Below are 23,385 nucleotides of genomic sequence, written 5' to 3' on the forward strand. Positions count from 1 at the left end.
GTAACTAAAAAACTAGCATAAATCGTAAGCATGATGACATAAGACAAGTTAGCGTACTTTGAAGATAGCGCTAAGTATTAAGATGCACTATTTTCGAAATACGCTAACTTGTCTTATGTCATCAGGCTAACGTTTTATTCTAGCTTTTTAGCTAAATGTGTATGTTTAAACCTGAAAATTATGGATTTTGATGCTTGGAAGTATGCTAATGTATATTATATTAGTGTGCTAATGTTAGCATGCTAAAATGTTATGCTAGCTTCATAGCTAATTATGTATGTTTACTCCTAAGTTAGCGCATCGAAATATTTTGTGCTATTTTAGAAGTAAACATACATAATTAGCTATGAAGATAGCATAAATCGTCAGCATGATGACATAAAACAAGTTAGCATACGTGGACGATAGCGCATCTTAATACTTAGCGCTATCTTCAAAGTACGCTAATTTGTCTTATGTCATCATGCTAACGTTTTATTCCACCTTTTTAGTTAAACTTGTATGTTTAAACCTGAAAATTATGGATTTTGATGCTTGGCGTCATCTTGGAAGTATGCTAATGTATTTTCCATTAGTCTGCTAATGTTAGCATGCTAACGTTTTATGCCAGCTTCATAGCTAATTAGGTATGTTTACTCCTAAGAGAGTGAATCTTAATACTTAGCACTAACTTAGAAGTACGCTAACTTGTCTTATGTTGTCTTGCTAAAGATTTCTGCTAGTTTTTTAGTTAATGTTTTATGTTTAAACCTAAAAATCATTAATTCTGATACTTGGTGCCATCTTGAAAGTATGCTAAAGTCTCTTAAATAAGCATGCTAATGTTTTATGCTAACTTTAGAGTTAATTTTGTAGGCTTACTCCTAAAACAGTGCATCTTAATAGTTAGTGCCATTTTAGGAGTAAGCCTACAAAATTAGCTATAAAGTTAGCATAAAACGTTAACATCCTAATTTAAGAGACGTTAGCATACTTCCAAGATGGCGCCAAGTATCGGAATTAATGATTTTTAGATTTAAACATACAAAAATAACTAAAAGCTAGACGAAGTGGCTGGGGAAAGGGAAGTCTGGGTTTCCCTGCTTAGGCTGTTGCCCCCGCGACCCGACTTCGGATAAGCGGAAGAAGATTGATGGATTTTCGAAATACGCTAACTTGTCTTATGTCATCAGACTAACGTTTTATTCTACCTTTTTAGTTAAACTTGTATGCTTAAGCCTGAAAATTATGGATTTTGATGCTTGGCGTCATCTTAGAAGTATGCTAATGTATTTTAAATTAGTGTGCTAATGTTAGCATGCTAACGTTTTATGCTAGCTTCATAGCTAATTATGTATGTTTACACCTAAGAGTGCATCTTATTACTTTGTGCTATTTTAGAAGTAAACATACATAAATAGCTATGAAGATAGCATAAATTGTTAGCATGCTAACATTAATACAGTAATATAGAATACATTAGCATACTCCCAAGATGGCGCCAAGTATCAAAATCGAATAATTTTCAGGTTTAAACATACAAGTTTAACTAAAAAGGTAGAATAAAACGTTAGCCTGATGACATAAGACAAGTTAGTGTATTTCGAAAATAATGCAACCTAATACATAGCGCTATCTTAGAAGTACGCTAACTTGTCTTATGTCATCATGCTAACGATTTATGCTAGCCTTTTAGTTAATTTTTGTATGTTTAAATCTAAAAATCATTAATTCTGATACTTGCCGCCATCTTGGAAGTATGCTAACGTCTCTTAAATTAGCATGCTAATGTTTTATGCTAAATTTATCGTTAATTTTGTAGGTTTACTCCTAAAATACTGCATCTTAATGCTTAGTGCTATTTTAGGAGTAAGCCTACAAAATTTACTATAAAGTTAGCATAAAACGTTAGTATGCTAATTTAAGAGACGTTAGCATACTTCCAAGATGGTGGCAAGTATAATGTTAGCATGCTAACATTAGCACACTAATGTAAAATGCATTAGCATACTTCTAAGATGACATAAGACAAGTTAGCGTATTTCGAAAATAATGCATCTTAATACTTAGCGCTAGCTGCGAAGTACGCTAACTTGTCTTATATCATCATGCTAACGATTTATGCTAGGTTTTAGTTAATTTTTTATGTTTAAACCTAAAAATGATTAATTCCATTACTTGCCCCCATCTTGGAAGTATGCTAACGTCTCTTAAATTAGCATGCTAACGTTTTATGCTAACTTTATAGTTAATTTTGTAGGTTTACTCCTAAAATAGTGCATCTTAATGCTTAGTGCTATTTTAGGAGAAAATAGTGCATCTTAATGCTTAGTGCTATTTTAGGAGTAAGCCTACAAAATTAGCTATAAAGTTAGCATAAAACGTTAGTATGCTAATTTAAGAGACGTTAGCATACTTCCAAGATGGCGGCAAGTAATGGAATTAATCATTTTTAGGTTTAAACATAAAAAATTAACTAAAACCTAGCATAAAACGTTAGCATGATGATATAAGACAAGTTAGCGTACTTAGCAGATAGCGCTAAGTATTAAGATGCATAATTTTCGAAATATGCTATCTTGTCTTATGTCATCAGACTAACGTTTTATTCTAACTTTTTAGTTAAACTTGTATGTTTAAGCCTGAAAATTATGGATTTTGATGCTTGGCGTCATCTTGGAAGTATGCTTATGTATTTTACATTAGTGTGCTAATGTTAGCATGCTAATGTTTTATGCTAGCTTCATAGCTGATATTGTATGCTTACTCCTAAGAGCGCATCTTAATACTTTGTGCTATTTTAAAAGTAAACATGCATAATTAGCTATGAAGATAGCATAAATTGTTAGCATGCTAACATTAATACAGTAATATAGAATACATTAGCATACTCCCAAGATGGCGCCAAGCATCAAAATCTATAATTTTCAGGTTTAAACATACAAGTTTAACTAAAAAGGTAGAATAAAACGTTAGCCTGATGACATAAGACAAGTTAGTGTATTTCAAAAATAATGCATCTTAATACTTGGCGCTATCTTAGCAGTACGCTAACTTGTCTTATGTCATCATGCTATTGATTTATGCTAGCTTTTTAGTTAATTTAGGTATGTTTAAACCTAAAAAAATTTAGGTGTGTTTAAACCTAAAAATCGTTGAATTCTGATACTTGGCGCCACCTTGGAAGTATGGTAACGTCTCTTAATTTAGCATGCTAACGTTTTATGCTAATTTCATAGCTAATTTTGTAGGCTTACTCCTAAAATAGCACTAAGTATTAAGATGCACTGTTTTAGGAGTAAATATACGAAATTAGGTAAAATGCGTTAATATGCTAATGTTAGCATGATAATTTAAAAGATTTAAGCATATTTCCAAAATTGCGCGAAGTAGATTTTTAGGTTTAAACGTACAAAATTAGCAAAAAAAAAAGCTAGTAATAAACGTTGCTAAGGCATGCTAACATCCCGGCATGTATGCTAACAGTTCATGTGCTGGAGGGTACCAGGTACCATGATTTTTAGATGGAAACCTAGAAAAGCTGACATGCTGCCCCCCCGCAGGCAAGGACATGAGCATGGTGTGTGAGAGAGCGCGGGTCAACATGGACGAGGCGCCGCTCAGTCCCGCCGCTCACAAGGTAAAAAGCACCTTTTTTCTAAAACCAAACAAAAATGTCCTCTCACGCCCGCCGTCCGAAAGCTGCAGTCGGGCCAGAGAAAGAGCGTCACCCTGCAGCACGCGCCCTCCGAGGTCTTTCACTACACGGACGGCGGGGGCCAGTCTGACGGCGTCCACCTGAGCAAGAGCAGCACCATCTTCCAGGCCGCTAAGAAGGACCTGCTGGGACTCATCCAGTTGCAGGTGAGAGGACCAGGATGGTCTCCTGAAGAAAACTCCCACTCTTCAATCTTTTTTAATACTTTTCAATTTGCTGAAAATCACATTTCAATAATGCTAATTCTGTTTGATCAAACTTTTGGACTGTGGGCCCCACTTTGGGCTTTTTTTTTCTCTGCACCATGACTAGGGAAGGTTGTTTGGATTGGGTCATATAAGTGAATGCCGCGCTGGACCCCGCGTTGGGCTTGAAAAAATTGTATTTCTTTATGTTGATTGGATGTTTTTTATAATATCTACGAAGTTAAGTGAGCTATGTGTGACCATGTTTTTTTTCTGCACCATGACTAGAGAAGATTCTTTGGATTGGGTCGTACAAGTACATGAGGTACAAGTACATGAGGTGTTGAAGTATAATTAATAGTTGAGGTGTTTGCATTGGCCACCATCTCGGTAAAAAAATTATTATATATAATTTATAATATCCACAAAGTTAAGTGAACCATGTTTTTTTCCTGCACCATGACTAGGGAAGGTTGTTTGGATTGGGTCATATAAGTGAATGCCGCGCTGGACCCCTTGTTGTGTTTGACAAAATTGCATTTCTTTATGTTGATTGGACGTTTTTTATAATATCTACAAAGTTAAGTGAGCTATGGGTGACCATGTTTTTTTTCTGCACCATGACTAGAGAAGATTCTTTGGATTGGGTCGTACAAGTACATGAGGTGTTGAAGTATAATTAATAGTTGAGGTGTTTGCATTGGCCACCGTATCGGTAAAAAAATTATTATTTATAATTTATGATATCCACAAAGTTAAGTGAACCATGTTTTTTTCCTGCACCATGACTAGGGAAGGTTGTTTGGATTGGGTCATACAAGTAAATAATGTGTTGGAGTATAACTAATAGTTGAGGTGCTTACATTGGCCACCATATCGGTAACACATTTATGTTGATTGGACATTTTTTTTATAATATCCACAATGTTAAGTGAGTCATGTTTTTTTTCCCTGTACCATGACTAGGGAATGTTGTTTGGATTGGGGCATATAAGGAAAGGCTGTGCTGGTTTAGTTCATATAAGTAAATGCCATGCTGAACCCGTGTTGGGCTTAAAAAAATTGAAATTTTTACGTTGATTGGACATTTTTTATAATATCTACAAAGTTAAGTGAGCTATGTGTGACCCATCATTTTTTTCTGCACCATGACTAGGGAAGGTTCTTTGGATTGGGTCTTACAAGTACATGAGGTGTTGACGTATAATTAATAGTTGAGGTGTTTGCATTGGCCACCGTATCGGTAAAAAAATTATTATATATAATTTATAATATCCACAAAGTTAAGTGAACCATGTTTTTTTCCTGCACCATGACTAGGGAAGGTTGTTTGGATTTGGTCATACAAGTAAATAATGTGTTGGAGTATGACTAATAGTTGAGGTGCTTACCTTGGCCACCATATCGGTAACACATTTATGTTGATTGGACGTTTTTTTATAATATCCACAATGTTAAGTGAGCCATGTTTTTTTCCCCTGTACCATGACTAGGGAATGTTGTTTGGATTGGGGCATTTAAGGAAAGGCCGTGCTGGTTTAGTTCATATAAGTAAATGCCATGCTGAACCCGTGTTGGGCTTAAAAAAATTGAATTTTTTACGTTGATTGCACGTTTTTTATAATATCTACAAAGTTAAGTGAGCTATGTGTGACCATGTTTTTTTTCTGCACCATGACTAGGGAAGGTTCTTTGGATTGGGTCGTACAAGTACATGAGGTGTTGAAGTATAATTAATAGTTGAGGTGTTTGCATTGGCCACCATATCGGTAAAAAAATTATTATATATAATTTATAATAGCCACAAAGTTAAGTGAACCATGTTTTTTTCCTGCATCATGACTAGGGAAGGTTATTTGGATTGGGTCATACAAGTAAATAATGTGTTGGAGTATAATTAATAGTTGAGGTGCTTGCATTGGCCACCGTATTGGTAACACATTTATGTTAATTGGACGTTTTTTTATAATATCCACAAGGTTAATAAGTGAGCCATGTTTTTTTTCCCTGTACCATGACTAGGGAATGTTGTTTGGATTGGGGCATATAAGGAAAGGCCGTGCTGGTTTAGTTCATATAAGTAAATGCCATGCTGAACCCGTGTTGGGCTTAAAAAAATTGAATTTTTTACGTTGATTGGACGTTTTTTATAATATCTACAAAGTTAAGTGAGCTATGTGTGACCCATCATTTTTTTCTGCACCATGACTAGGGAAGGTTCTTTGGATTGGGTCTTACAAGTACATGACGTGTTCGAGTATAGTTAATAGTTGAGGTGTTGCATTGGACAGTATCGGTAACAAAATTATAATATATAATTTATAATATCCACAAAGTTAAGTGACCCATGTTTTTTTCCTGCACCATGACTAGGAAAGGTTGTTTGGATTGGGTCATATAAGTACAGGGCGTGCTGGAACCGGTGGGTTAATAAGTGTGTGTGTGTGTGTGTGTGTGTGTGTGTGTGTGTGTGGTTATTAAGAGTATGTTAAAATTTAACTCCTACGTTGTTTACTTCCTTGACAACTTCCTTAAAGTTTTTCAATCGATTAGTAAAATTAAATCTGGCAAAAAAAATGTTTTTATGTTGAATAATATATAATATCCACAAAGTTAAGTGAGCTATGTTTGACCATGTTTTTTCCCTCAACATGACTAGGGAAGGTTGTTCGGATTGGGTCATACAAGGTACATAATGTGCTGGAGTATAATTGATAGTTGAGGTGATTGCGGCTTCACGGTGGCAGAGGGGTTAGTGCGTCTGCGTCACAATACGAATGTCCTGCAGTCTCGGGTTCAAATCCAGGTTCGGGATCTTTCTGTGTGGAGTTTGCATGTTCTCCCCGTGAATGCGTGGGTTCCCTCCGGGTACTCCGGCTTCCTCCCACCTCCAAAGACATGCACCGGGGGATAGGTTGATTGGCAACACTAAAATTGGCCCTACTGTGTGAATGTTGTCTGTCTATCTGTGTTGGCCCTGCGAAGAGGTGGCGACTTGTCCAGGGTGTACCCCGCCTTCCGCCCGATTGTACCTGAGATAGGCACCAGCGCCTCCGCGACCCCAAAAGGGAATAAGCGGTAGGAAATGGATGGATGGATGAGGTGCTTGCATTGGCCACCGTATCAGTAACACATTTTTGTTGATTGGAAATTTTTTATAATATCCACAAAGTTAAGTATTTTTTTCTGCACCTTGAATAGGGAAGGTTGTTTGGATTGGTTCATACAAATACATGATGTGCTGGAGTATAATTAATAGTTGAAGTGCTTGCATTTGCCACAGTATTGGAATCAAATTTATGTTGAAAGGAAGTTTTTTACAATACCCACAAAGTTAAGTGAGCCCTGTTTTTTTCTTCTGCACCACGACTAGGGTAGGTTGTTTGGATTGGGTCATAAAGGTAAATGCCGCGCTGGACCCGCATTGGGTTTGAAAATATTGCATTTCTTTATGTTGATTGGACGTTTTTTTATAATATCTACAAAGTTAAGTGAGCTATGTGTGACCCATGTTTTTTTTCCTGCACCATGACTAGGGAAGGCTGTTTGGATTGGGTCATATAAGTACATGCCATGCTGGGCCAATTAGATTTATACAAATTGCTGTGTGTGTGTGTGTGTGTGTGTGTGTGTGTGTGTGTGTGTGTGTGTGTGTGTGTGTGTGTGTGTGTGTGTGTGTGTGTGTGTGTGTGTGAGGTTATTAAGAGTATTTAGAATTGCAACTCCTACCTTATTTACTTACCTGACAACTTCCTTAAAAAATTCGAGATAAAATCTGTTTTACTTTTTACTGATTTTTTTTGTGTCTCTCTGGGCTATGATTAGAGACGGTTGTTTGGGTTGGGTCATACAGGTAAACAATGTGCTGGAGTATAATTAATAGTTGAGGTGCTGGCATTGGCCAATGTATCAGTAACACATTTATGTTGATTGGACATTTTTTATAATATCCACAAGGTTAAGTGAGCCATGTTTTTTTTCTGCACCATGATTAGGGAAGGTTGTTTGGATTGGGTCATATAAGTAAAGGATTGTTTATAAGTAAATGCCATGGTGAACCCGTGTTGGGCTTGGATGTTTTTTTATAATATCCACAAAGTTAAGTGAGCTATGTGAAACCATGTGTTTTGACTTTTTGTGCTGGTTGATTTTTTTTTTCTCTCCCTGCACCATGACTAGGGAAGTTTGTCTACATTGGGTCACATAAGTAAATTCCGTGTTGGCGTATGATTACTAATTGAGGTACTTGCACTGGCCACCATGTCGGTAAAAATGTTTATGTTGATAGGACGTTTTTTATAATATCCACAAAATTAAGTGAGCTATGTGTGACCATGTTTTGTTTTTTTTCTGCACCATGACCAGGGAAGGTTGTTTGGATTGGTCATACAAGTACATGACGAATTGGGTCATATAAGTAAATACCGTTGGGCTTAAAAAATTGCTGTGTGTGCAGCTATTAAGCGTATGTGGAACTTCAACTCCTACCTTGTTTACTTCCGTGACGACTTCCTCAAAGTTTTTCAATAGATTAGTAAGATGAAATCTGCCAAGTGTTTAACTTTTTTAAAATTATTTTTTATTTTTATTTATGTTGAATGGACGTTTTGTATAATATCCACAAAGTTAGGTGAGCTGTGTGTGACCATTTTACTTTTGGTGCTGGTTGATCTTTTTGTCTCACTGCGCTATGATTAGAAAAGGTTGTTTGGATTGGGTCACATAAGTATATTCCGTGTCGGCGTATAATTATTAATTGAGGTGCTTGCATTGGCCACCATGACTTATAAAACATTTATGTTGATAGGACGTTTTTTTTTATAATATCCACAAAGTTAAGTGAGCTGTGGGTGACCATGTTTTTTTTTTCCTGCACCATGACTAGGGAAGGTTGTTTGGATTGGGTCATATAAGTGTATGCCGTGCTGGACCCCGTGTGGGGCTTTAAAAATTGCGTTTCTTTATGTTGATTGGATGTTTGTTTTTTTATAATATCCACAAAGTTGAGTGTGCCACGTTTTTTTTCCTGCACCATGACTAGGGAAGGAATTTTGGATTGGGTCATATAAGTGAATGCCGTGCTGGACCCGTGTTAGGCTTTAAAAAAATGCATTTCTTTAGGTTGATTGGAGGTTTTTTTTTATAATATCCACAAAGTTCAGTGAGCTGTGTGACCATGTTTTTTTTTTTTCCCACACCATGACTAGGGAAGGTTGTTTGGATTGGGCCATATTTGTGAATCCCGTGTTAGGCTTTAAAAAATTGCATTTCTCTATGTTGATTGGATGCTTTTTTTTATAATATCCACAAAGTTGAGTGTGCCATGTTTTTTTTTTTTTCTGCACCACGACTATGGAATGTATTTTGGATTGGGTCATATAAGTGAATGCCGTGCCGGACCCCGTGTGGGGATTTAAAAAATTGCATTTCTTTATGTTGATGGGACATTTTTTTTTTATATTATCCACAAAGTTAAGTGAGCCGTGTGTGACCATGTTTGTTTTTCTTTCCTGCACCATGACTAGGGAACGTTGTTTTGATCGGGTCATACAAGTACATAATGTGCTGGTGTATGATTTAATAGTTGAGGTGCTTGCGTTGGCCACCATATCGGTAAAAAATGGCTGCTATGAGACCCCTGGCTATTTATATCGGATATGAACACACCACTCACACCATGGTTTATTGAACGTGTGGCCGAATTGAATACGTCTGTCAAGTGGGCTGTAGTTTGAACACCCTCTGATTTGGTCCGTCTCAATGAATTTCCTGGCTGTCCGTCAAATGGTCCCGCCTGTCAAACCCCATCAGGCTATAAAGATGAGGTGAAATAAGAGTAAATGCTTTGCAGGATCCCAGCCTGCTGGAGGGGAGAGTGACCCTGCATCAAGTCAAAGCCGGCTCCGTGGTGGCTCGCCAGGGAGACCAGGTCAGGCGCTCATTTCCCCCCCCGACGTGAGTCTCGCCCTAACCTGCGCCTTGTCCCCCCACGCTTAACAGGAGGTCAGCATTCAGTTCGTCATTTCGGGCCTCCTCCACGTCTACCAGCGCATGATCGACCGCGAGGAGGACACGCGTCTCTTCGTGACGCACCCCGGGGAGCTGGTGGGGCAACTGGCCGTCCTGACAGGGGAGCCGCTCATATTCACCGTCAAAGCCCAGCGGGACTGCAGCTTCCTCTCCATTTCCAAAACGCACTTCTACGAGTAAGTCGTCCAGCACGTACCATTAATACTCCCATTCAAGTTTGTACCTTACTTTTTTTTCTAAGGTACATATATAAGCCGCACAGGACTGTAAGTCGCAGATGTACACGTTGTGAAATTAGTTATTTACACATTAATATTCTGTAGATATTTATTTACATACCTTAATTATTTCCAAACAGTGTCTGTTACAGGGCAGTAAAACGGCTGATCAAACAAAACAGAATTCATGGTCATGGACCCACTAGCTGCAGAAACCAGTTCTCCAATCAGCTAATATATTAGACATTATCATACTTCGAAGATGGCGCCAAGCATCAAAATAAACATAAACAATTAGCTAAATTGCTAGCATAAAACTTTAGCATGCTAATATAAAAGGCTTTTGCATACTTCCAAGATGGAGCCAAACATCAAAATCCATATTTTTTAGGTATAAACATACAAAATTATCTAAAAAAAACAAACTAGCATAAAACGTTAGTATGATGACATAAGACAAGTTAGCATATGTCTAAGATAGCGCAAAGTATTAAGATGCGCTATTTGAGGAGTAAACATATATATATAAAGCTAGCATAAAACATTAGCTTGTTAATTTAAGAGATGTTAGCATACTTCCAAGATCCCTGCCTTCAAGTAGTGTCTGTTATAGGGCAGTAAAACGGATGATCAAACAAAACAGAAGTCATGGTCAGGGACCTGCTAGCTGCGGAAGCTAGCTCTCCAATCAGCTAATATACTAGACATTATCATACTTGTAAAATGGCGCCAAGTATCAAAATCTGTTTTTTTTTTTTTTTTAGGTATAGACATACACAAATGGCTAAAATGTTAGCACGCTAATATAAAAAGGCATTAGCTTACTTCCAAGATGGCACCAAGCATCAAAATCCGTATTTTTTAGTTTTAAACATACAAATGTAACCAAAAAGCTTAGCATTAATTGTTAGCATGATGACATAAGACAAGTTAGCATACTTCTGAATTAATGCATCTTAATACTTTGCGCTATTTTAGGAGTAAACAAACAAAATTAGATATAAAGCTAGCATAAAACGTTGGCATGCTAATTTAAGAGACATTAGCATACTTCCAAGAAGCCTGCACTCAAACGGTGTCTGTAACAGGCCAGTAAAATGGCTGATCAAACAAAACAGAAGTCATGGTCATGGACCCAACAGCTGCAGAAGCTTGCTCTCCAATCAGCTAATGTATTAGACATTATCATACTTCTAAGATGGCGCCAAGCATCAAAATCTGTGACTTTTTTTTAGGTTCAAACATACAAAATTAACTAAAAAAACTAGCATAAAACGTTAGCGTGATGACATAAGACAAGTTAGCGTACTTCTAGGATAGCGCAAAGTATTACGATGCACCATTTTAGGAGTAAACATACAAAATTAGCTATGAAGCTAGCACAAAACATTAGCATGCTAATTTAACACTGACACTCGTAAATGTGTTAGCATATTAACTAATGCTAACGACGCTAGCACGTACAAATATGCACGCAAACACTCCCGCAGACATGGAATGTTTTAGTAAGTAAGTTTAAAATACAACTAAAACAATTCTTAAGAACCTTGTTTGGAGTGGTGAATGGCGAAACGCTATGGTCCGTTGTACTTCCGGCTTAAAGCACTAAAGCAGGAAGTGCATTTTCGACCGCCAACACCTGCAGTTAGAGAGCCTGCCAAAAGATGCCGCCATAGCACAAGCAAAAACACACCTTTTCAGTCCTCTGCTTGGGTTTAATGAAAACTTTTGAACACCAAACATTATTGCCGTTAGCGGGAAAAAAAAAACATGAATTAGCCGCACCGTTTTATTACCAGTGCTTTCATGGAAATGCCCACTTCCACCTCAAAGAACTACTCACCCCCCAAATCCTCCACACGACATCTCCGCTCCGGACAGGCTAACTTCCTCCGAGGACAAAACTACGGACAATGGGAGTTTCCAGTTTGTGGAACGCTCTCCCTGACCAATTGAGGGCACCACAGACTGTGGATGCTTTTAAAAAAAGGTTTAAAAACCGTTCTTTTTTAAAAAGCCTTTTTTTTTATGTATGCATACTACCTCTAGCTATTAAGCTGTTCTAGTTTCTATTTTTATTTATTTATTTATTTTATTTTAATTTCCATCCATTTCCTACCGTTTGTCCCTTTTGGATCCCCGTTTATTTTTTTTTTTTTTTTTTTTTTTAGTACACTGTTGTACTTTGAGGTTGTTTACTCATTGTAAAGTGATTTTTACAAATAAAATCTATTATTATTATTAAGCTGCAGGGTTCAAAGTGCAGGAAAAAGTAGCAGACAGAATGTTGGGTGAATATTTTCCAGTTGTCAATAGTAATTCAGAGTTAAAGGCAGTTCTGCGGAGGTTGTTCCGCAAGATATGTGAGCAGCACTGCTTTCGATGTTCCACGGTCCAAACATCTCACCTTGCAGGATCATGCGTGTGGAGCCCAACGTGGTGCTGAACGTGGCTCACACCGTGGTGAGGAGGATGTCGTCTTTCGTCAGACAGATCGACTTTGCCCTGGACTGGATGGCCGTGGAAGCCGGCAGGGCCGTCTACAGGTACTGCCACCTGTTGTGGAGGGGGGCGTGGCCTCTCAGCAACTGAGTCATTGAAGTGTGTTCTGTAGGCAGGGGGAGAAGTCCGACAGCACCTTCATCGTGCTCAGTGGTCGACTGCGCTCCGTCATCATGAAGGAGGACGGCAAGAAGGAGCTGATTGGAGAGTACGGCCGCGGTGATCTCATTGGAGTGGTAGGTGTGGTCAACGTGACTTCAACCTTCTAAGTGACGGACGCTCAACTTTTCTTCAACGTACGCTCCAAAGCAGGGGAACTAAACTCACCTCGCAATTATGGCTGCCTCCTGGGGCTCCGTTGAATGACGTGGAAGGCCACATTAAATGATATGGTTAGACCACATTAAATGATGTGGTTAGACCACATTAAATGATGTGGTTGGACCACATTAAATGACGTGGTTAGACCACGTTAAATGATGTGGTTGGACCACGTTAAATGATGGGGTTGAATGACGGGGTTGGACCACGTTAAATGATGGGGTTGGACCACGTTAAATGATGGGGTTGGACCACGTTAAATGATGGGGTTGGACCACGTTAAATGATGGGGTTGGACCACGTTAAATGATGGGGTTGGACCACGTTAAATGATGGGGTTGGACCACGTTAAATGATGGGGTTGGACCACGTTAAATGATGGGGTTGGACCACGTTAAATGATGGGGTTGGACCACGTTAAATGATGGGGTTGGACCACGTTAAATGATGGGGTTGGACCACGTTGATTGACGGGGTTGGACCACGTTGATTGACGGGGTTGGACCACGTTGAATGACGGGGTTGGACCACGTTAAATGACGGGGTTGGACTACGTTAAATGACGGGGTTGGACCACGTTAAATGACGGGGTTGGACCACGTTAAATGACGGGGTTGGACCACGTTAAATGACGGGGTTGGACCACGTTAAATGACGGGGTTGGACCACGTTAAATGACGGGGTTGGACCACGTTAAATGACGGGGTTGGACCACGTTAAATGATGGGGTTGGACCACGTTAAATGATGGGGTTGGACCACGTTAAATGATGGGGTTGGACCACGTTAAATGATGGGGTTGGACCACGTTAAATGATGGGGTTGGACCACGTTAAATGATGGGGTTGGACTACGTTAAATGATGGGGTTGGACCACGTTAAATGATGGGGTTGGACCACGTTAAATGATGGGGTTGGACCACGTTAAATGATGGGGTTGGACCACGTTAAATGATGGGGTTGGACCACGTTAAATGATGGGGTTGGACCACGTTAAATGATGGGGTTGGACCACGTTAAATGACGGGGTTGGACCACGTTAAATGACGGGGTTGGACCACGTTAAATGACGGGGTTGGACCACGTTAAATGACGGGGTTGGACCACGTTAAATGACGGGGTTGGACCACGTTTAATGACGGGGTTGGACCACGTTAAATGACGGGGTTGGACCACGTTAAATGACGGGGTTGGACCACGTTAAATGATGGGGTTGAATGACGGGGTTGGACCACGTTAAATGATGGGGTTGGACCACGTTAAATGATGGGGTTGGACCACGTTAAATGATGGGGTTGGACCACGTTAAATGATGGGGTTGAATGACGGGGTTGGACCACGTTAAATGATGTGGTTGGACCACGTTAAATGATGGGGTTGAATGACGGGGTTGGACCACGTTAAATGATGTGGTTGGACCACGTTAAATGATGTGGTTGGACCACGTTAAATGATGTGGTTGGACCACGTTAAATGATGTGGTTGGACCACGTTAAATGATGTGGTTGGACCACGTTAAATGATGTGGTTGGACCACGTTAAATGATGTGGTTGGACCACGTTAAATGATGGGGTTGAATGACGGGGTAGGACCACGTTAAATGACGGGGTTGGACCACGTTGAATGACGGGGTTGGACCACGTTGAATGACGGGGTTGGACCACGTTAAATGACGGGGTTGGACCACGTTAAATGATGGGGTTGGACCACGTTAAATGATGGGGTTGGACCACGTTAAATGATGGGGTTGGACCACGTTAAATGATGTGGTTGGACCACGTTAAATGATGGGGTTGAATGACGGGGTTGGACCACGTTAAATGATGTGGTTGGACCACGTTAAATGATGTGGTTGGACCACATTAAATGATGTGGTTGGACCACATTAAATGATGTGGTTGGACCACATTAAATGATGTGGTTGGACCACATTAAATGATGTGGTTGGACCACATTAAATGATGTGGTTGGACCACGTTAAATGATGGGGTTGAATGACGGGGTAGGACCACGTTAAATGACGTGGTTGGACCACGTTAAATGACGGGGTTGGACCACGTTGAATGACGGGGTTGGACCACGTTAAATGACGGGGTTGGACCACGTTAAATGACGGGGTTGGACCACGTTAAATGACGGGGTTGGACCACGTTAAATGACGGGGTTGGACCACGTTAAATGACGGGGTTGGACCACGTTAAATGACGGGGTTGGACCACGTTAAATGACGGGGTTGGACCACGTTAAATGACGGGGTTGGACCACGTTAAATGACGGGGTTGGACCACGTTAAATGACGGGGTTGGACCACGTTAAATGACGGGGTTGGACCACGTTAAATGACGGGGTTGGACCACGTTTAATGACGGGGTTGGACCACGTTTAATGACGGGGTTGGACCACGTTTAATGACGGGGTTGGACCACGTTTAATGACGGGGTTGGACCACGTTAAATGACGGGGTTGGACCACGTTTAATGACGGGGTTGGACCACGTTAAATGACGGGGTTGGACCACGTTAAATGATGTGGTTGGACCACGTTAAATGATGGGGTTGGACCACGTTAAATGATGGGGTTGAATGACGGGGTTGGACCACGTTAAATGATGGGGTTGAATGACGGGGTTGGACCACGTTAAATGATGGGGTTGGACCACGTTAAATGATGGGGTTGGACCACGTTAAATGATGGGGTTGGACCACGTTAAATGATGGGGTTGGACCACGTTAAATGATGGGGTTGAATGACGGGGTTGGACCACGTTAAATGATGTGGTTGGACCACGTTAAATGATGTGGTTGGACCACGCTAAATGATGTGGTTGGACCACGTTAAATGATGGGGTTGAATGACGGGGTAGGACCACGTTAAATGATGGGGTTGGACCACGTTAAATGACGGGGTTGGACCACGTTAAATGACGGGGTTGGACCACGTTAAATGACGGGGTTGGACCACGTTAAATGACGGGGTTGGACCACGTTAAATGACGGGGTTGGACCACGTTAAATGACGGGGTTGGACCACGTTAAATGACGGGGTTGGACCACGTTAAATGACGGGGTTGGACCACGTTAAATGACGGGGTTGGACCACGTCAAATGACGGGGTTGGACCACGTCAAATGACGGGGTTGGACCACGTCAAATGACGGGGTTGGACCACGTCAAATGACGGGGTTGGACCACGTCAAATGACGGGGTTGGACCACGTCAAAAGACGGGGTTGGACCACGTCAAAAGACGGGGTTGGACCACGTCAAAAGACGGGGTTGGACCACGTCAAAAGACGGGGTTGGACCACGTCAAACGACGGGGTTGGACCACGTCAAACGACGGGGTTGGACCACGTCAAACGACGGGGTTGGACCACGTCAAACGACCACGTTAAATGATGTGGTTGGACCACATTAAATGATGTGGTTGGACCACATTAAATGATGTGGTTGGACCACATTAAATGATGTGGTTGGACCACGTTAAATGATGGGGTTGAATGACGGGGTAGGACCACGTCAAATGACGGGGTTGGACCACGTCAAATGACGGGGTTGGACCACGTCAAATGACGGGGTTGGACCACGTCAAATGACGGGGTTGGACCACGTCAAAAGACGGGGTTGGACCACGTCAAACGACGGGGTTGGACCACGTCAAACGACGGGGTTGGACCACGTCAAACGACGGGGTTGGACCACGTCAAACGACGGGGTTGGACCACGTCAAACGACGGGGTTGGACCACGTCAAACGACGGGGTTGGACCACGTCAAACGACGGGGTTGGACCACGTCAAACGACGGGGTTGGACCACGTCAAACGACGGGGTTGGACCACGTCAAACGACGGGGTTGGACCACGTCAAACGACGGGGTTGGACCACGTCAAACGACGGGGTTGGACCACGTCAAACGACGGGGTTGGACCACGTCAAACGACGGGGTTGGACCACGTCAAACGACGGGGTTGGACCACGTCAAACGACGGGGTTGGACCACGTCAAACGACGGGGTTGGACCACGTCAAACGACGGGGTTGGACCACGTCAAACGACGGGGTTGGACCACGTTGAATGACGGGGTTGGACCACGTTGAATGACGGGGTTGGACCACGTTAAATGACGGGGTTGGACCACGTTAAATGACGGGGTTGGACCACGTTAAATGACGGGGTTGGACCACGTTAAATGATGGGGTTGGACCACGTTAAATGATGGGGTTGGACCACGTTAAATGATGTGGTTGGACCACGTTAAATGATGGGGTTGAATGACGGGGTTGGACCACGTTAAATGATGTGGTTGGACCACATTAAATGATGTGGTTGGACCACATTAAATGATGTGGTTGGACCACATTAAATGATGTGGTTGGACCACATTAAATGATGTGGTTGGACCACATTAAATGATGTGGTTGGACCACGTTAAATGATGGGGTTGAATGACGGGGTAGGACCACGTTAAATGATGGGGTTGGACCACATTAAATGATGTGGTTGGACCACGTTAAATGACGGGGTTGGACCACGTTGAATGACGGGGTTGGACCACGTTAAATGACGGGGTTGGACCACGTTAAATGACGGGGTTGGACCACGTTAAATGACGGGGTTGGACCACGTTAAATGACGGGGTTGGACCACGTTAAATGACGGGGTTGGACCACGTTAAATGACGGGGTTGGACCACGTTAAATGACGGGGTTGGACCACGTTAAATGACGGGGTTGGACCACGTTAAATGACGGGGTTGGACCACGTTAAATGACGGGGTTGGACCACGTTAAATGACGGGGTTGGACCACGTTAAATGACGGGGTTGGACCACGTTAAATGACGGGGTTGGACCACGTTAAATGACGGGGTTGGACCACGTTTAATGACGGGGTTGGACCACGTTTAATGACGGGGTTGGACCACGTTTAATGACGGGGTTGGACCACGTTAAATGACGGGGTTGGACCACGTTTAATGACGGGGTTGGACCACGTTAAATGACGGGGTTGGACCACGTTAAATGATGTGGTTGGACCACGTTAAATGATGGGGTTGGACCACGTTAAATGATGGGGTTGGACCACGTTAAATGATGGGGTTGAATGACGGGGTTGGACCACGTTAAATGATGGGGTTGAATGACGGGGTTGGACCACGTTAAATGATGGGGTTGGACCACGTTAAATGATGGGGTTGGACCACGTTAAATGATGGGGTTGGACCACGTTAAATGATGGGGTTGGACCACGTTAAATGATGGGGTTGGACCACGTTAAATGATGTGGTTGGACCACGTTAAATGATGGGGTTGGACCACGTTAAATGATGGGGTTGAATGACGGGGTTGGACCACGTTAAATGATGTGGTTGGACCACGTTAAATGATGTGGTTGGACCACGCTAAATGATGTGGTTGGACCACGTTAAATGATGGGGTTGAATGACGGGGTAGGACCACGTTAAATGATGGGGTTGGACCACGTTAAATGACGGGGTTGGACCACGTTAAATGACGGGGTTGGACCACGTTAAATGACGGGGTTGGACCACGTTAAATGACGGGGTTGGACCACGTTAAATGACGGGGTTGGACCACGTTAAATGACGGGGTTGGACCACGTTAAATGACGGGGTTGGACCACGTTAAATGACGGGGTTGGACCACGTTAAATGACGGGGTTGGACCACGTTAAATGACGGGGTTGGACCACGTTAAATGACGGGGTTGGACCACGTTAAATGACGGGGTTGGACCACGTTAAATGACGGGGTTGGACCACGTTAAATGACGGGGTTGGACCACGTTAAATGACGGGGTTGGACCACGTTAAATGACGGGGTTGGACCACGTTAAATGACGGGGTTGGACCACGTTAAATGACGGGGTTGGACCACGTTAAATGACGGGGTTGGACCACGTTAAATGATGTGGTTGAATGACGGGGTTGGACCACGTTAAATGATGTGGTTGGACCACGTTAAATGATGGGGTTGGACCACGTTAAATGATGTGGTTGGACCACGTTAAATGATGGGGTTGAATGACGGGGTAGGACCACGTTAAATGACGGGGTTGGACCACGTTAAATGACGGGGTTGGACCACGTCAAATGACGGGGTTGGACCACGTCAAATGACGGGGTTGGACCACGTCAAATGACGGGGTTGGACCACGTCAAATGACGGGGTTGGACCACGTCAAATGACGGGGTTGGACCACGTCAAATGACGGGGTTGGACCACGTCAAATGACGGGGTTGGACCACGTCAAATGACGGGGTTGGACCACGTCAAATGACGGGGTTGGACCACGTCAAATGACGGGGTTGGACCACGTCAAAAGACGGGGTTGGACCACGTCAAAAGACGGGGTTGGACCACGTCAAAAGACGGGGTTGGACCACGTCAAACGACGGGGTTGGACCACGTCAAACGACGGGGTTGGACCACGTCAAACGACGGGGTTGGACCACGTCAAACGACCACGTTAAATGATGTGGTTGGACCACGTTAAATGATGTGGTTGGACCACATTAAATGATGTGGTTGGACCACGTTAAATGATGGGGTTGAATGACGGGGTAGGACCACGTTAAATGACGGGGTTGGACCACGTCAAATGACGGGGTTGGACCACGTCAAATGACGGGGTTGGACCACGTCAAATGACGGGGTTGGACCACGTCAAAAGACGGGGTTGGACCACGTCAAACGACGGGGTTGGACCACGTCAAACGACGGGGTTGGACCACGTCAAACGACGGGGTTGGACCACGTCAAACGACGGGGTTGGACCACGTCAAACGACGGGGTTGGACCACGTCAAACGACGGGGTTGGACCACGTCAAACGACGGGGTTGGACCACGTCAAACGACGGGGTTGGACCACGTCAAACGACGGGGTTGGACCACGTCAAACGACGGGGTTGGACCACGTCAAACGACGGGGTTGGACCACGTCAAACGACGGGGTTGGACCACGTCAAACGACGGGGTTGGACCACGTCAAACGACGGGGTTGGACCACGTCAAACGACGGGGTTGGACCACGTCAAACGACGGGGTTGGACCACGTCAAACGACGGGGTTGGACCACGTCAAACGACGGGGTTGGACCACGTCAAACGACGGGGTTGGACCACGTCAAACGACGGGGTTGGACCACGTCAAACGACGGGGTTGGACCACGTCAAACGACGGGGTTGGACCACGTCAAACGACGGGGTTGGACCACGTCAAACGACGGGGTTGGACCACGTCAAACGACGGGGTTGGACCACGTCAAACGACGGGGTTGGACCACGTCAAACGACGGGGTTGGACCACGTCAAACGACGGGGTTGGACCACGTCAAACGACGGGGTTGGACCACGTCAAACGACGGGGTTGGACCACGTCAAACGACGGGGTTGGACCACGTCAAACGACGGGGTTGGACCACGTCAAACGACGGGGTTGGACCACGTCAAACGACGGGGTTGGACCACGTCAAACGACGGGGTTGGACCTCGTCAAACGACGGGGTTGGACCTCGTCAAACGACGGGGTTGGACCTCGTCAAACGACGGGGTTGGACCTCGTCAAACGACGAGGTTGGACCTCGTCAAACGACGGGGTTGGACCTCGTCAAACGACGGGGTTGGACCTCGTCAAACGACGGGGTTGGACCTCGTCAAACGACGGGGTTGGACCTCGTCAAACGACGGGGTTGGACCTCGTCAAACGACGGGGTTGGACCTCGTCAAACGACGGGGTTGGACCTCGTCAAACGACGGGGTTGGACCTCGTCAAACGACGGGGTTGGACCGCCTTAAACGACGGGGTTGGACCGCCTTAAACGACGGGGTTGGACCTCGTCAAACGACGGGGTTGGACCGCCTTAAACGACGGGGTTGGACCGCCTTAAACGACGGGGTTGGACCTCGTTAAACGACGGGGTTGGACCTCGTTAAACGACGGGGTTGGACCTCGTTAAACGACGGGGTTGGACCTCGTTAAACGACGGGGTTGGACCTCGTTAAACGACGGGGTTGGACCGCCTTAAACGACGGGGTTGGACCGCCTTAAACGACGGGGTTGGACCGCCTTAAACGACGGGGTTGGACCGCCTTAAACGACGGGGTTGGACCGCCTTAAACGACGGGGTTGGACCGCCTTAAACGACGGGGTTGGACCGCCTTAAACGACGGGGTTGGACCGCCTTAAACGACGGGGTTGGACCGCCTTAAACGACGTGGATGACAACAATAAATGATGTGTAAGGCCACGTTAAATGACGTGGATGGCAACATTAATTGACGTGGAAGGCCACGTTAAATGATGTAGTCAGACCACATTAAATGAAGTGGAAGGCCCCGTTAATTGAGGTGGAAGGCCATGATTAATGTGAAATGCCACCTTAAATGACGTGGTTAGACCACATTATATGATGTGGAAGGCCACAATAAATGACGTGGTTAGACCACCTTAAATGACGTGGTTAGACCACCTTAAATGACGTGGTTAGACCACCTTAAATGACGTGGTTAGACCACCTTAAATGACGTGGTTAGACCACCTTAAATGACGTGGTTAGACCACCTTAAATGACGTGGTTAGACCACCTTAAATGACGTGGTTAGACCACGTTAAATGACGTGGTTAGACCACGTTAAATGACGTGGTTAGACCACGTTAAATGACGTGGTTAGACCACGTTAAATGACGTGGTTAGACCACGTTAAATGACGTGGTTAGACCACGTTAAATGACGTGGTTAGACCACGTTAAATGACGTGGTTAGACCACGTTAAATGACGTGGTTAGACCACGTTAAATGACGTGGTTAGACCACGTTAAATGACGTGGTTAGACCACGTTAAATGACGTGGTTAGACCACGTTAAATGACGTGGTTAGACCACGTTAAATGACGTGGTTAGACCACGTTAAATGACGTGGTTAGACCACGTTAAATGACGTGGTTAGACCACGTTAAATGACGTGGTTAGACCACGTTAAATGACGTGGTTAGACCACGTTAAATGACGTGGTTAGACCACGTTAAATGACGTGGTTAGACCACGTTAAATGACGTGGTTAGACCACGTTAAATGACGTGGTTAGACCACGTTAAATGACGTGGTTAGACCACGTTAAATGACGTGGTTAGACCACGTTAAATGACGTGGTTAGACCACGTTAAATGACGTGGTTAGACCACGTTAAATGACGTGGTTAGACCACGTTAAATGACGTGGTTAGACCACGTTAAATGACGTGGTTAGACCACGTTAAATGACGTGGTTAGACCACGTTAAATGACGTGGTTAGACCACGTTAAATGACGTGGTTAGACCACGTTAAATGACGTGGTTAGACCACGTTAAATGACGTGGTTAGACCACGTTAAATGACGTGGTTAGACCACGTTAAATGACGTGGTTAGACCACGTTAAATGACGTGGTTAGACCACGTTAAATGACGTGGTTAGACCACCTTAAAAGACGTGGTTAGACCACATTAAAAGACGTGGTTAGACCACATTAAAAGACGTGGTTAGACCACATTAAATGACGTGGATGGCAACAATAAATGACGTGGAAGGCCACTTTAAATGATGTGGTTAGACCACGTTAAATGACGTGGAAGCCCCCGTTAATTGACGTGGATGGCAACATTAATTGACGTGGAAGGCCACATTAAATGACGTGGAAGGTCCCGTTAATTGAGGTGGAAGGCCACATTAAATTATGTGGACGGCCAGATTAAATGATGTGGTTAGACCACATTAAATGACGTGGATGGCAACAATAAATGATGTGGAAGGCCACTTTAAATGATGTGGTTAGACCACGTTAAATGACGTGGAAGCCCCCGTTAATTGACGTGGATGGCAACATTAATTGACGTGGAAGGCCACATTAAATGACGTGGAAGGTCCCGTTAATTGAGGTGGAAGGCCATGATTAACAATGTGAAATGCCACATTAAATTATGTGGTTAGACCACGTTAAATAATGTGGACGGCCAGATTAAATGATGTGGTTAGACCACATTAAATGATGTGGAAGGCCACAATAAATGATGTGGTTGTACCACATTAAATGATGTGGAAGGCCCCACGTATTGATGTGGAAGGCAACATTAAATGTGGTTAGACCACATTAAATGATGTGGTTAGACCACATTAAATGATGTGGAAGGCCCCGTTAATTGATATGGAAGGCGCAGTTAATTGACGGGGATGGCAACATTAAATGATGTGGAAGGCCACTGTAAATGATGTGGTTAGACCACATTAGTTGACGTGGAAGGCTCCATTAATTGACGTGGAAGGCCACGTAAAAATTTTGTGGTTGGACCACGTTAAATGAAGTGGAAGCCCACATTTAAATGAAGTGGAAGGCCAACTTTTAACGACGTGGGGATCTTTATTAAACGAAGTGAAGGA

General features: G+C 43.5%; 1 protein-coding gene across 5 annotated transcripts in view; it reads left to right on the forward strand.

Moving 5' to 3' along the window:
* Nucleotides 1–23,385, forward strand: part of pnpla7a (patatin-like phospholipase domain containing 7a) — a 123,701-nt gene that overhangs the window by 26,142 nt on the left and 74,174 nt on the right. For 4 of the 5 annotated variants that reach the window (XM_061907944.1, XM_061907943.1, XM_061907940.1 and 1 more), the window contains exons 14-19: nt 3,543–3,619; nt 3,682–3,843; nt 9,734–9,811; nt 9,883–10,088; nt 12,545–12,676; nt 12,745–12,868. In XM_061907944.1, the coding sequence (XP_061763928.1) occupies nt 3,543–3,619; nt 3,682–3,843; nt 9,734–9,811; nt 9,883–10,088; nt 12,545–12,676; nt 12,745–12,868 (779 nt within the window). The remainder of the gene's footprint in view (nt 1–3,542; nt 3,620–3,681; nt 3,844–9,733; nt 9,812–9,882; nt 10,089–12,544; nt 12,677–12,744; nt 12,869–23,385) is intronic. The other variant, XM_061907941.1, reaches the window with a different exon arrangement.

The sequence above is a fragment of the Nerophis ophidion genome, linkage group LG08 (assembly GCF_033978795.1).
Source record: "Nerophis ophidion isolate RoL-2023_Sa linkage group LG08, RoL_Noph_v1.0, whole genome shotgun sequence".
Taxonomy (NCBI): domain Eukaryota; kingdom Metazoa; phylum Chordata; class Actinopteri; order Syngnathiformes; family Syngnathidae; genus Nerophis; species Nerophis ophidion.